This window comes from Lepisosteus platostomus, chromosome 9 (genome assembly GCF_059453375.1).
Source record: "Lepisosteus platostomus isolate fLepPlt1 chromosome 9, fLepPlt1.hap1, whole genome shotgun sequence".
NCBI lineage: Eukaryota > Metazoa > Chordata > Actinopteri > Semionotiformes > Lepisosteidae > Lepisosteus > Lepisosteus platostomus.
This window is the reverse complement of record NC_142619.1, coordinates 35,693,267-35,705,512: the sequence shown is the minus strand read 5'-3', so window position 1 is coordinate 35,705,512 and position 12,246 is coordinate 35,693,267. Positions and strand designations below refer to the sequence as shown.

The 12,246-nt window shown below is 32.9% G+C and overlaps 1 protein-coding gene across 2 annotated transcripts in view; it reads left to right on the top strand.

Moving 5' to 3' along the window:
* LOC148654903 (PDZ domain-containing RING finger protein 4-like) overlaps positions 1–12,246 on the top strand; it is a 192,093-nt gene that overhangs the window by 165,617 nt on the left and 14,230 nt on the right. For both annotated transcript variants that reach the window (XM_088644814.1, XM_088644815.1), the window contains 2 exons: positions 5,572–5,825; positions 9,748–9,850. In XM_088644814.1, the coding sequence (XP_088500940.1) occupies positions 5,572–5,825; positions 9,748–9,850 (357 nt within the window). The remainder of the gene's footprint in view (positions 1–5,571; positions 5,826–9,747; positions 9,851–12,246) is intronic.

Genomic DNA, 12,246 nt, shown 5'->3' with positions numbered 1-12,246 from the left:
TATGTAAGCAAGTAATAATTCTCATAGCAGAGGGCAAGGAATCCTTTCTGTTCTGTAATAAAAAGTAAAACTAAATAACATTGAGGACTATTAGGGAATCTGAGTTAGCTATATTGAATTATCCAGAACATTAAAATAAAACTCAGAAGACACAACTGGAACGTAAGTACTTAGTACTAAGAGGCAGTTATTTACACAAGGGGTTGTGGGATTCTGGAACAAGCTATTCAGACATGTTTTTAACTCTGAAACCATTGCTTCTTGCAAGACTGGATTAGATCTTCAAAGTATTAAATTACTAAAAACAAAGTGAGTTAAAGGGAGGACTGGTCTCTTCTCATTTTCTTTCATACAGTAGCTTTCTTTTTTTCTTGGTTCTTGACACCTGGAAATTGTAGCTATAATATAATGTTTGGCAAAGACTGTTCCTTTAAACCAGTAAGTTTTACCTGCCATTGTAAACGGTAAAGATGTGGTTTACTGTGTACGTTTGACTGTTCATTGTCCTGACTGAAATAGATTTCAGATCCACTGGTACTACAAATACTGGCTTTGTATGCAGTGATAATGTATGTGGTAATTCATGCTTTTTATTTTTTCATTACAATTACATTAATTCATTGCTTGTTAATGTAGCTAAACATGTTCTTAAAGTGCAGTATGTTCAGAACTCAATTGCTCAGATTTTAACCAAATATCTGATAATGCATTATCTGTTTTAAACTCCTTGCACTAGCTTCATCTGCATATTTTCCTTCATGATATCCATTTTGTGAATATCTTTCAGATTAAGATTAAAAGTACTGTTGTTTGACTGACCTTGGATAGTGTGTGTGCAATCTACATCAGTAAACTTCCTTATATCCAGTACCTGCATATGATTACTGATCTTCAGACTCTGGCCTTCTTTCAGTTTCTACTTCGAGTCTCCAAACATTTGGAGTGAACGTGTTTTCAGTTCTGATGAGCCAAGAGTTTGGAGTAATCCCCCAGTATGAAGTATATCAGATCTTGCAAGTCAGTCAGCACTTTCAAATCCTATCTTAAAACTATTTTTTTTCCTTTAGGTGGTAGGTTTGTTTAATCTGAGTATAGCTGTCACTTTTGAGATTTGTGCATTTACAATCTAGATGTTTATTTATACCCACTAAACAAAGATGTTACCAGTGAACTACCAGTCCACAGTTTGAAAACAATATGAAAATATTGAATATGAGAGACAATACTTTTAATCAGTTAGTTAACAATAAAAGATTTAATCAATGTAATCAATCAAATATAGACATTAGACACTAACATGCAGATATTTTGATATTGTTTGAAATGTGACTAGTAAAATTACTTATGACAACATTAATTGCAAAATAAGTTCACCATTTTAAGTTTACATATTATTAATGATTAATCCAAGACTGTTCCTTCTTTAACATTTACTCCCAGCTGGACCATGAACAGTAGGCACACTGAAAAATATTGGCTGTCATGAAATGTTGTCTACTTAAAATCTTTTTGTAAAAAGAGCTCCAGAAATGGGCCTTATTACTGTGCTTGCCTTCTGCTGTTAAATATCCATGTGTAAACACAAACAGATGGACTACAATTGAATAATTTATTCAATCAATCCCTGGATACTCTCAGGTTCCAAGTTTAAAAATATTTGATTGCCATTTACCACACAGTGCAAAAATTTAGGATAAGAAAAATGAATAAAATGAACTGTAATTAATTTTCATTGATTAAACATTTGTATGTTCTCCCACCAGTCAGCTGTAGTTTTATTACTATTATTCCTGTCCTAATTTATATTACTGGAGTCTATATTTTCCAAGGTGCTTAACAACAGAAAACCTTTTACAAACTGTAAAAACAAACAAAGCACACATTGTTAAAACCAGTTTCTGTTAATGCATAAAAGTTAAAGTTGTCTGTATGATACAGTATATCATACACCAACAAAGGCAGTGACAACAGTTATTACAGTTTTGATTGCATGAAAAATATATTTTTCTTCATTATATCCAATATGTAAATGTCTTTAATTTCTAATGTGTGACTGTTGATCGTCAACATTAAACCACTCTGCAGCTTTATCAAAATGGTAGGGAGCAAACAGTATTTGTTTAATTTGGATGCTGCTATGGAATAAGTCCAAGCAATATCCACAACTCCATGTTTTTGGACAGTCTCTGCTATACACATCTGGTGCACATTAGTCTGCAAATCAAATGGAGTAGTCATTTAACAGAAGCTGCATCAGGTACAGAGATGATAAAGCTCGCCTATGAAATGCTATATGCTATACTTAATATTCTAATGTTGATTCTGGATTAATTAGTCCATCTGGTGCTCATTATATTGAAAAATCAACTCCTTTCCTTTTACTTAATGCAGACTCTTTGATTCAATAATACTCGGTATCAACAATAAGAAGCACAGTGCTGACACAGGTCAGATAGCACCGGAGGGACTGGAAGAAATTTGATCATTTTTTTTCCAACACTGTCACAAGCTGTAGTCAGGCTCATTTATCTGTGAGACCTCCTTTGTCTTCCAACCCTCGGCTTTAGGAATTGGCTCTGCAGCCAAAAAGATTGAAACAAGCTGAGACCAAAAGGCAATATGTGCTAATTAAACACACTGAGGTTTAGCATACAACGTGTGCTTCTGTATTCAGCACATACTGACGCTAAGCATGGTATATCAGTATTTCCACAATATCCGTACAAAAGGGCAATGTAATCCATGAACACTGACCCAGCTAATTATCAACTTATAATATATTGTAGTCTTATGTCAGAGAAAATGGAACAAAAACAAGAATAAATCATCTTGAAATGAAATTAATATTACACTTTATAGCAATATTTTCCTTAATACTATTTTGCTTTCTAACTTACATTTTAGTTAGTGATAGTATAATTTAATTTGGGGTTTAGGGAGTGCAGTTACTTTCATTAAAGTCTCATTTTTAAAAAAGGCGAGTTAATTCTAATCCACCTAACCCCAGTGGCACTTAACCAGTTGTATGCTACCATTAGGGGAATCCCAGTCAAAGTCAAGTAATGACACATCACAGACTTGAACTGACAATTTGTGGATTCAACCTACAAATTGCACCTATATTTTAGCCATACTTGCGCAGCATATTGCTGAGAAGTAGCAAAAAATAAATCAGATATCCCAATTTAACACAGAGATGTGCATAGGAGATCTGTTGAAGGACAGTATGCAAATTGATCAAGATACCACATGAGGTTTGATCTTGAAGTAAGCCAGGGTATTGACTTCAACAGCTGGCTGGGCAGTTTGTTCCACAACCTTTTGTGTGAAGAAGAGTCATCTGCTCTCAGATTTAATCTATAGTTTCCACATCTGTTGCTCATGTTTATTGTGGATCCTGACTAAATCTTATTTTATTGCTTCTTCATATTGCCTAGAGGAGGAAAATATGTCAACATAAACATATAAATCTTTCACATAACTACTATAGTTTCTTCATAAGTTCTCCCATCTTATATTTACCGTTTAAATATTTGCTTCCTACAGTTGTTAAATGTTTGCATAGAATATAAGTTCACTAACTATATCATTATTTAGATCATTGATCATCGCGCTACTCTATAGCCTGATTTTGTTTGTTATGCTTGGTGTAGAAAACACAGGCCTTATCCATCCAAGGAAATAGTATGAGAAGTTTGAAATTTCTCTTTAATTAAACTTATAGTTGCTCTGGATGACTTGCATTTGTTGTTACTCACATTGTATAGCTTGATTACAAACAGGTGGGACTTCTTGTCAATTCAGTTGGATTGTGCAGATAACTATATACTGTACATCTGTTGTGTGTCAAACCACTTTGCATGTGCCTCCAGGCTTGATGTATAATGGTTCACTTGAGACCAAGTTTACCTTCACAGTGACTGTCTTCTACAAAATCCCAAAACTCTTTATTTGATGGATCAGTGTCAACAGTATGCCATAGGATTAACTCAGTGTGATTGCAAACAAATTTTCCTCTTATTCCATACATCCAATTATCTATTTTATTGATATTTGTTGTTGGGTGTTTTGTTTAGTTCACTGCTCTTGGGCTTTGGGTTTGAATCCAGCCTGGAACACCTTTTAAGTGGGGTTTACGTTCCCACTGTGTTTGCAAAAATACTTTATGAGCATGGCTAGTTTAATTTGTGTCTATAATTTGTTCCTGTGTGTTTGTTCCAAGTTGGACTAGTGTTCCATACAGAATGTAGTCCCATTTTGCACATTTGTCTGCTGGATTAGCCTACAGCTTGCTATGCCTAGTATGATGTGCTGTGTACAATGGATGGATGACTTGCTTTTGTTTTGGTCTTACATACTTACTGTATGTTTTTTTGCCAACATGATTTTCACTTTTTTGTTATCCCGAAGTTCATCCATCTAAACACCTTCATAATTCTAAATACTTGAGATTCACTTCCAGTCTGGATCATAGCCCATTACTACAGTTTTTCCCCTTCTTTGATGAATATTTATTTCTAGTACAATGATGCATACAAATAAACATACACTGGCAAAAACATCATGCAAGTTATGAATTAGTCTTTTCTAGGAAGGCAAACTCAAAATTAATGATACTGACCTGAATGCCTGCAACCATCATGAATCATAATGATTGGTGATGCTTAAAACCCTATATTTAGGCATATTCAGAGATGATGCCTGTCTTTTTGTTTTGGTATTACAGCACAGTCAGGGCAGTATTTCATTTTCATTTTTCTGTTCTTTTATATTACAGAACTTAATGGAGCGATGATTTCTTTATTTCTTTGCTCCAGCAGAAGTTCCATTCTCTTAAGTAATAACAGGTTCTTTCCTATTGATCACTGAAAATGTCTAAAACTCTTTAGGGTATTTTTATAAAGATGCTGTGTGAATATGACATTCTCTAACATTCAATATACACATAAATGCTGTTTATCTCTTTGATGTGTTCCTGAGACGTCTCTCCGTTGCAAAGAGTGTTTTTATTTAGCTTTTTTAAAATCAAAGTTAAGGCATTCTATGCTGAATAATTTCCCTTCATTTCATGTTGTGACTACTCTGTAGAAGCAAGTACAGTATGCTTACATATACCTGAAGAAACAGTTTCAGTTTAAAGATGTCAGTTTGAAATGAAGGTTACAGTGGATGGATTCTGATTGAGAATGTTTTTTTGACATTTTCAGTGTGCTTTCTATGTGCTAATTCGGCAATCAAGTAAGGTGCTGATTTTGCTCATTTTTTACATTTGTACTATAGATGTGTGAGTCTAAAGTTTCTTTAATTTTCTTTCATCTTTAGAAAGTTATTGTCAGGGGTTTACATCATACACATAGTGGACATTTCTTTGATGGTTTTTGTTTCATGAGTCTTTTTTCATTTAGGACAGGTTTACAATGGAGAATAGGTAAGTTGTGAGGTTATCTGCATGTCTCCATGTTGGGAAATGAAGTGGGAAGTTCAAGCAACTTCTTTAATCCATATCTGAACTCTTTCACAGTGGATGGATTGTCGTTGTTTACTAATTTGTCATTGACAATTGATTGACAGGTTAATGGAAAAGATCTTTCAAAGGCCACACATGAGGAGGCAGTGGAAGCTTTTCGCAGTGCCAAGGAACCCATTGTAGTTCAAGTTTTACGACGAAGTCCTATCAGCAAGAGCCATGGGAATTCTCAGGAAGTTCAGCTTGTGGATGTATGCACACAGACAGACATCACTTTTGAACACATTATGGCTCTCTCCAAGTTAAGACCTTCAAGCCCACCAGTACCTGACATCTGTCCCTTCTTGCTTTCTGACAGGTACAGGGTTTTTTACTTTTTTACAATAAAAAAATGCTGGTATTATCATAGAATTGTCTTGATGTTATAATTCTGTTTTTCTTCAGATCATAGATCCATCTTTTAATAAGTGGTTTGTATATGTTTTAAGTAAACTGCCCACCAAAAGTATTGGAATGACAAACTCAAAACACTTTTATTTTGTGCTTTACAGTATAGCAATTTGTATTTGTTATCATTATATTAATATGAATAATAAGCATAATATACTGTAATTCTTTTGATAATACCTTTGATTACCTTTGGGTAATACCTTTGATAATATGAGAATAAAAATTATTTGGACTTTGCTGTCCCAATATTATTTGGAGGATATTGTAATTTCCTAATAATACCATGTATGAGCTTATCTGAAAAAAAAAATCAGTATGAAAAATGCTTCGGTTTACATTACATTTCTACCTAATGATCATTTATACAACAGGTTAATATAGGTTCCCTTTAAAATTAAGCTTCAAGGATAATGAAGGCCATCCAAGGACAAGACAGGTTTATCAAGTGAATAATTATTAGCATAATTATTAGACACTCTATGGATGATTAACCAAATATACAAATCCATTGACTGTCTCAATCTTAATGTTGCTATGTTATTAATTGGATAGGACTGTAGGACTGTGATGTAACTGTAAGTGGTAGAGTATCACACCTGAATAAGGCTCCACAGCTGAAAACGTTGTGTTTCTTTTCTTCTTTTTTCGGTATAGAATAAACCTTTACTTGTTCTTTTGAAAAATATCACAATGTAGCCTCAAATGAAATTTAGTTTACTGAGCACCCTTTTAAAAGCACTTTCTTAGGAGTAGTACATACTTACAGTACATAATTCGTCACATACAAAGGTACTCTCCTGTCAATAGAAGAAGTAAAATCTTGACGGCACTCTTGCCAGTGCTGTATCTATAGATTATGCTTTTGATAATCAAGATATAAAATTAAAAGTGAGCATTCTGTTTGTCTGTTAATTTCTTGCAACTCCATAAAACAGCCATTACAACCTGAATATAAGTATTAAAGAGTGGGACATTAGTTTGATTTAATGGAGAGTTTACAAGGTGATTAAGAGAAAATAGGCTAATAAAAACAGGGACAGCAAGCCTCAGCATTTACTTTCAACCCATTTATCACTGCTGTCTTTGGTGTAACCAATTTGTCACATAAAATACAAATAATTTATTCTTTCATCTGCTGTGACATGCAAAAATCCTCATTAAAGTGGATTTTAGGGTTGCAACTTGTGTTTTTTACTTATCATCATAGACACTAATATTCTATAACACTCTGTTTATAGTTGTATGCATATGTATAAAAATGGTTAAGCAAACTTTAATATAATAAAATCAATGCTCAATACTTTTATGTCATAATATGGTATAAATTAGATAGGTGAAAAATAGATGTTTGAAATTATAAATAAGTAAAAAATGAAATGTTAGAAAATCAGTTTTAAAAAGTAATTTGGCGGTTTCCCCCTTAAGTTAACAATATCACATCCATATTCTTTTTTTCAGGGTGAAACCTGTAACCTTTACAGTACCAGAAAGATAGATTATCACACGTTACACCATGCAATTAATTCGAAAATGCACACTACAATTAAAAAGAGGTGGATAAACAGAACTTTGGTATTTTTGATTAAAAAAAAAGTTTAAAACTCTGAAAACAGAAACAGACATGTCACTTGTTAATCAGATGAATTATATTAAAAATCATTTTAATGTGGGCACACATAAACCCCATAACATTTATCAAATATATTAATGTAGTAATTACAGTGCATGTAATGTAGTAATTACAATGCCAGCTTGTATTAATAGAATTGTTTTTTTTTTAATTTATGCTACAATCTTCCACTGAAGAATAAATCAAATAGTACTGTCTGACTGAGTACAAAACTTCACACCATCACCATCTCACTATTTAATTTTACACCTGAAACAATGAGCTTGTGTAGTACTTAAATTATAAATGATTTAAGATAAATCAAGCAAGAAGCCAAATGTGGTATTTTAAAAGTTTTTCAGTTGCTTTATTAAACCAGAAGGAAAGAAGAGCTTAGGTTAACAGATTTGATTATGTACTTTAACATTGTCTTCTTTACTGCTTCCACGCACTATTTAGAATACTAAAATAAGGCATCAACAGAAATTCAGTGTTTCCAATTAAATGTTAATAGTTTATTCTTTTGTTAAATTATTTGTTTACAATAAATGGCATCAAATGTTTCCCATGTACCCAATAACCTGGTTTCTTGTGAGAAATAGCTGGAATACAGTAGATCAATTAACTACTACCAAATCGGCTAAATGGCCTCCTTTTGTTTGTGACCTTTCAGATGTTTTGAGTTCTTAATGTTCTGAATTTTCTTTTCCAGTTTCTACAGCATTTTCTAAACCTATTTATAATTTGTAAGCATGACTACAGTAGTTTACTAACAACAATATAATCTAGACAAGAGATAGCAATCAGGAAGAGCAGTAGTCATTTTGTCCTCATACCAATTCTTTAATTAAAAGAACCTTCTTATTTGATTTTTTTCTTATTCGTGTGCATTCTTGGGTAAATGAATAACACTTTAAGATTAAGTTTGGAGATGTTGATTTTAATTTAGCCACATTGATCACATACAGTACATACACAACAACTAGATTGCTGAATGCTTAATTTGACTAATTTCATGATTACAATTCACTTGTGTCACACAAATATTTTGGTAGTCAAATTAAGATATTATCCAAGGGGACCTTAATGCAACATAATCTTTAAAGTTACCTATTTTCTTGATGAAGTACTGTGAGCAATCTTTGAAAATAAGGATTTTTTTCCCATTAATATCCCTTTGTTAATACCAATCCTGGTCCGCAGAACAGTTGTATCAGTTCTGAGAAGTTTAAGAGTATATACAGTATTTTCAGGTTTATTAATTGTTACTTCAAAAGTATTCTACTTCAATACCTGCTGGATCTTAAAATGTCCTATGATGACAGCGTTAGGTGAAAGTTTATCATAACAAATTCTACTCAATGTTTAACTTTGGACTACTAAAATAAGGAAATACTATATTGTAAAGCAAGAAATGTTTTTGTTAACTACTGCTCTAGCCTGTCCTTGCTTCACGTCTGACATCAAACTGTAAAAGGGAAGCACAAGCAAAAGTGGGAATTTTGTCATTTTGATCGTTTCCCAAAAATGAGAATACACCCCCTACTGTATGTTTCTCTTCTCTTGGGGAGTTGACACTGAATTAGAAAGAGCCCAAACAGAACAGAATTTTCCCAAACAGAAACAACTCACTGCAGGTTCCTTTACTCACTGGGTCATATACATGCATAAATGTCTTATATCATGCCCACACAAATTAACTTGCTCCAGTGAAATTGAAAAATGAATTGTATGTTTTCAGACCTTGTTTAATTCATTATTTTCGAACATTATATAAGATCATTTTCTTTGTTTGATTAAAATGGAATGGAGGTATCATAATAAGTACTTACATCATCAGAGGGATGCTTTCTAACATACATTCCAACATGCAATCTAAGAACTAATCCTTTCCCTTTGTAATCTAAAGCACTATTTACAGGATGCACATCCTAAAGAATACTCCTGCTGCCTTTGAAACATTCCAAGAAAGGAAGGATAAAAACAATTTGGTATTTTGCCACACAGTAATGTGTCAATGCATAATTGGAAAATAATTCATTAGAAGCAATTCTATCAGTTGGCATGTGCAATCTAAATGGTGTAGCTTCAGTGAAGAGCACCCTTGATGGCTTTTACATTTCTCACTGTTTATGTTTTTGAGCAAATATATGGAAACTATTGTTTCCAACCTAAATCAAAGCTTAATTTGGAACGTGTTCTCTCTTTCCTCCATTTATAGCTGCCATTCACTGCATCCAATGGAGCATGAATACTATGAAGGCACAGAATTTCTCTCCAATATGCCAGCGGATGGAGACAGGGCAGATGAGTTTGAGTACGAGGTAAGAGATTGTTCCCTGTCCTCCTTATTACTAATGTTTGACATGCTGTTGGAGAACCCCATTACAGCCCTTTACAAATCACATACACAACCCAGTTCTGATTGGTAGTTCAGCTGAATTATTTTTGACTTCCCTGCTGATACCAAGTTGGTTTTCATTTGCTTATGCACCTACTGTATACATCTGAGTGCCCCCTAGTGAGTCAGAACCTTATAAAGACCAGGTGAAACTCTCCTTCAGTCTTTTGATGCTCATTTGTAATTCAGAATCTGTTGATTAGAGCACTGACTAGGTGTCAAGATTGCAAGGTCATAAGAATATAGTCGGTTTAGAAGTTTTAATTACATAGTTAATCAATGAGTAAATTTGAGTTTTCCTAAAATGAATGAGACTAATAGGATATTAAATGTATTGCCAAAATGAAAAAAAAAGAATGGCTAACAATACTGTAAGTCTAAAATTAATGCACAATGATTATTTTAACCACATAGTGCTTACTACTCTTTTAATTTAATATTCTCAAAAGCAAAGAGGGCTATTCTACAGAGACTAACTTCCCTGCTGTAGATGTGGGCACAACGTAACTGGATTTAAATTCCAAATAATCAAAGGGACAATTATTATGACAGTATTGAGTGCACACTGGTGGTAGGCAGTAATCTCTAATCACAAAATCATAGTCATTAATTTACTGCCAAACATGATCTAATTGCCCAAGGCAGGTCTCCTGTCTGAAATAAAGAGAGTTTGACTTGGAAATTAAATATCAGTTGAAGCCAGCCTCATTTCTGAAGTGAACGGAACAGCCTTATAAACTCGACTTGTTTAATCAATTTTACAATTTATTTCATGGATTGTTTATAAGATACCTTTTGGTTTATATTTTTCTATTTGTCTTTTTTTACATTCCTAATGATTTCTGAATGTCTATCATTATAAATAGTAAAGTTTAAAAAATAAATTTCCAATCTGTTGTACACAATTATCCATGCACAGTATCCGAATATCTGCATATCCTGCCATATTCAGCCCTACTCTGCAGGAAAGGGTCATAATATTGTACCCAAACATAAGCAGTGACTTCAATACATGATAATAAACAATATTTGGTTATATTAAAATACATGAAATACAAAAATCACTAAAAATCTCAGAGAAAGCTACATTATCTCTGTGACATAATTAAGGGTCTTGGTACAAAGTATTTGTTTAAAATGACAGCATTCATCAGTTCATTAGAATCGTCTGCCATCAAAACAGAAAAATATTGTATCTTCTCTGTTTTAGACATATGATATTATTTCTGTAAAGACAGTCAGTTAAAAGCTAGAGATATGAATGCTAAAAGACCTTTTCATATTTTAGCATTCCTGTTTTGCTTACCTCCTGAAAAAAACGTGAGAACGGTTCTAATTGATAAATTAACATTCCATCTGAAGGATGAAAGCCTGTTGTCTGCAATTTTAAGAATTCTTATTTTAGAAACAGCTCTTCTATACTTTGTAGTCTGTATACTAATCGTTACAATCTGTTGTGTTTATTAATTAATTCACCCACAGGTGTTATCTCCTACTAGTAGCTATTAATTAAACTGTAACTAGAGGGTTCTTTGTACAAGAAGGTAATTTATTTCTGAACAGAAAAGAAAAGAGTGCAATATTTTGCCTGTGGTGTTTGGTATTCATGAATTTTAGAAGTTTCTAATTAATTTCTTATGTGTGTTTTTATTTTTTACTAAAAAATATTTTTTTAAACATCATTGCAAATTATAATTGCAATATTATTACTGATTTTGCATTGTTGAGTGTGGCAAGCCAACTTGGAAAGATATAGAAAAAGGTTTCTTTACTGCCTGAGCTTGGAAGATTCAAAATGAGAAATAACATTGCTCACAATTTGAAATATATTTGGCATCAGTAAAATAAATAGTTAAAAAAAACAAACAGAAATCATACTATCGGCTGTGTAGCCTTCTTCAGGTGTGAAATGTGATTTTTTTTTCTTGCCTCATCATCATTCCTGTTAAAAATACCTGGAGTTCTTAGTCTCAGAACTAAAATGAAATATTCATAATTAAATCAGCAGGATAGTTACAACCCATATGAAAATGTAACATGAATATTATTCAACACTGCAATTGGAAGCTGTAGAATGTTGGATTTTCAATTATTTGTCATAATTATCATAAGGTGGCCACTGAAAACACTGATGCTAAAGACTGTGTGCGCCTGGGGAAAGGACATCAGGTGTCTCATGTCAGTTTCTATATTTGCTCTGGATTTTCATTTTATTTATAATCATACTTTCAGTAATGCTTTCATGCCAGGCACTTCTGAAACCAAATCTCAAGCTGTTACAAGTAATGAATTTTGCAATTTGCCCAACAATTTTGCACA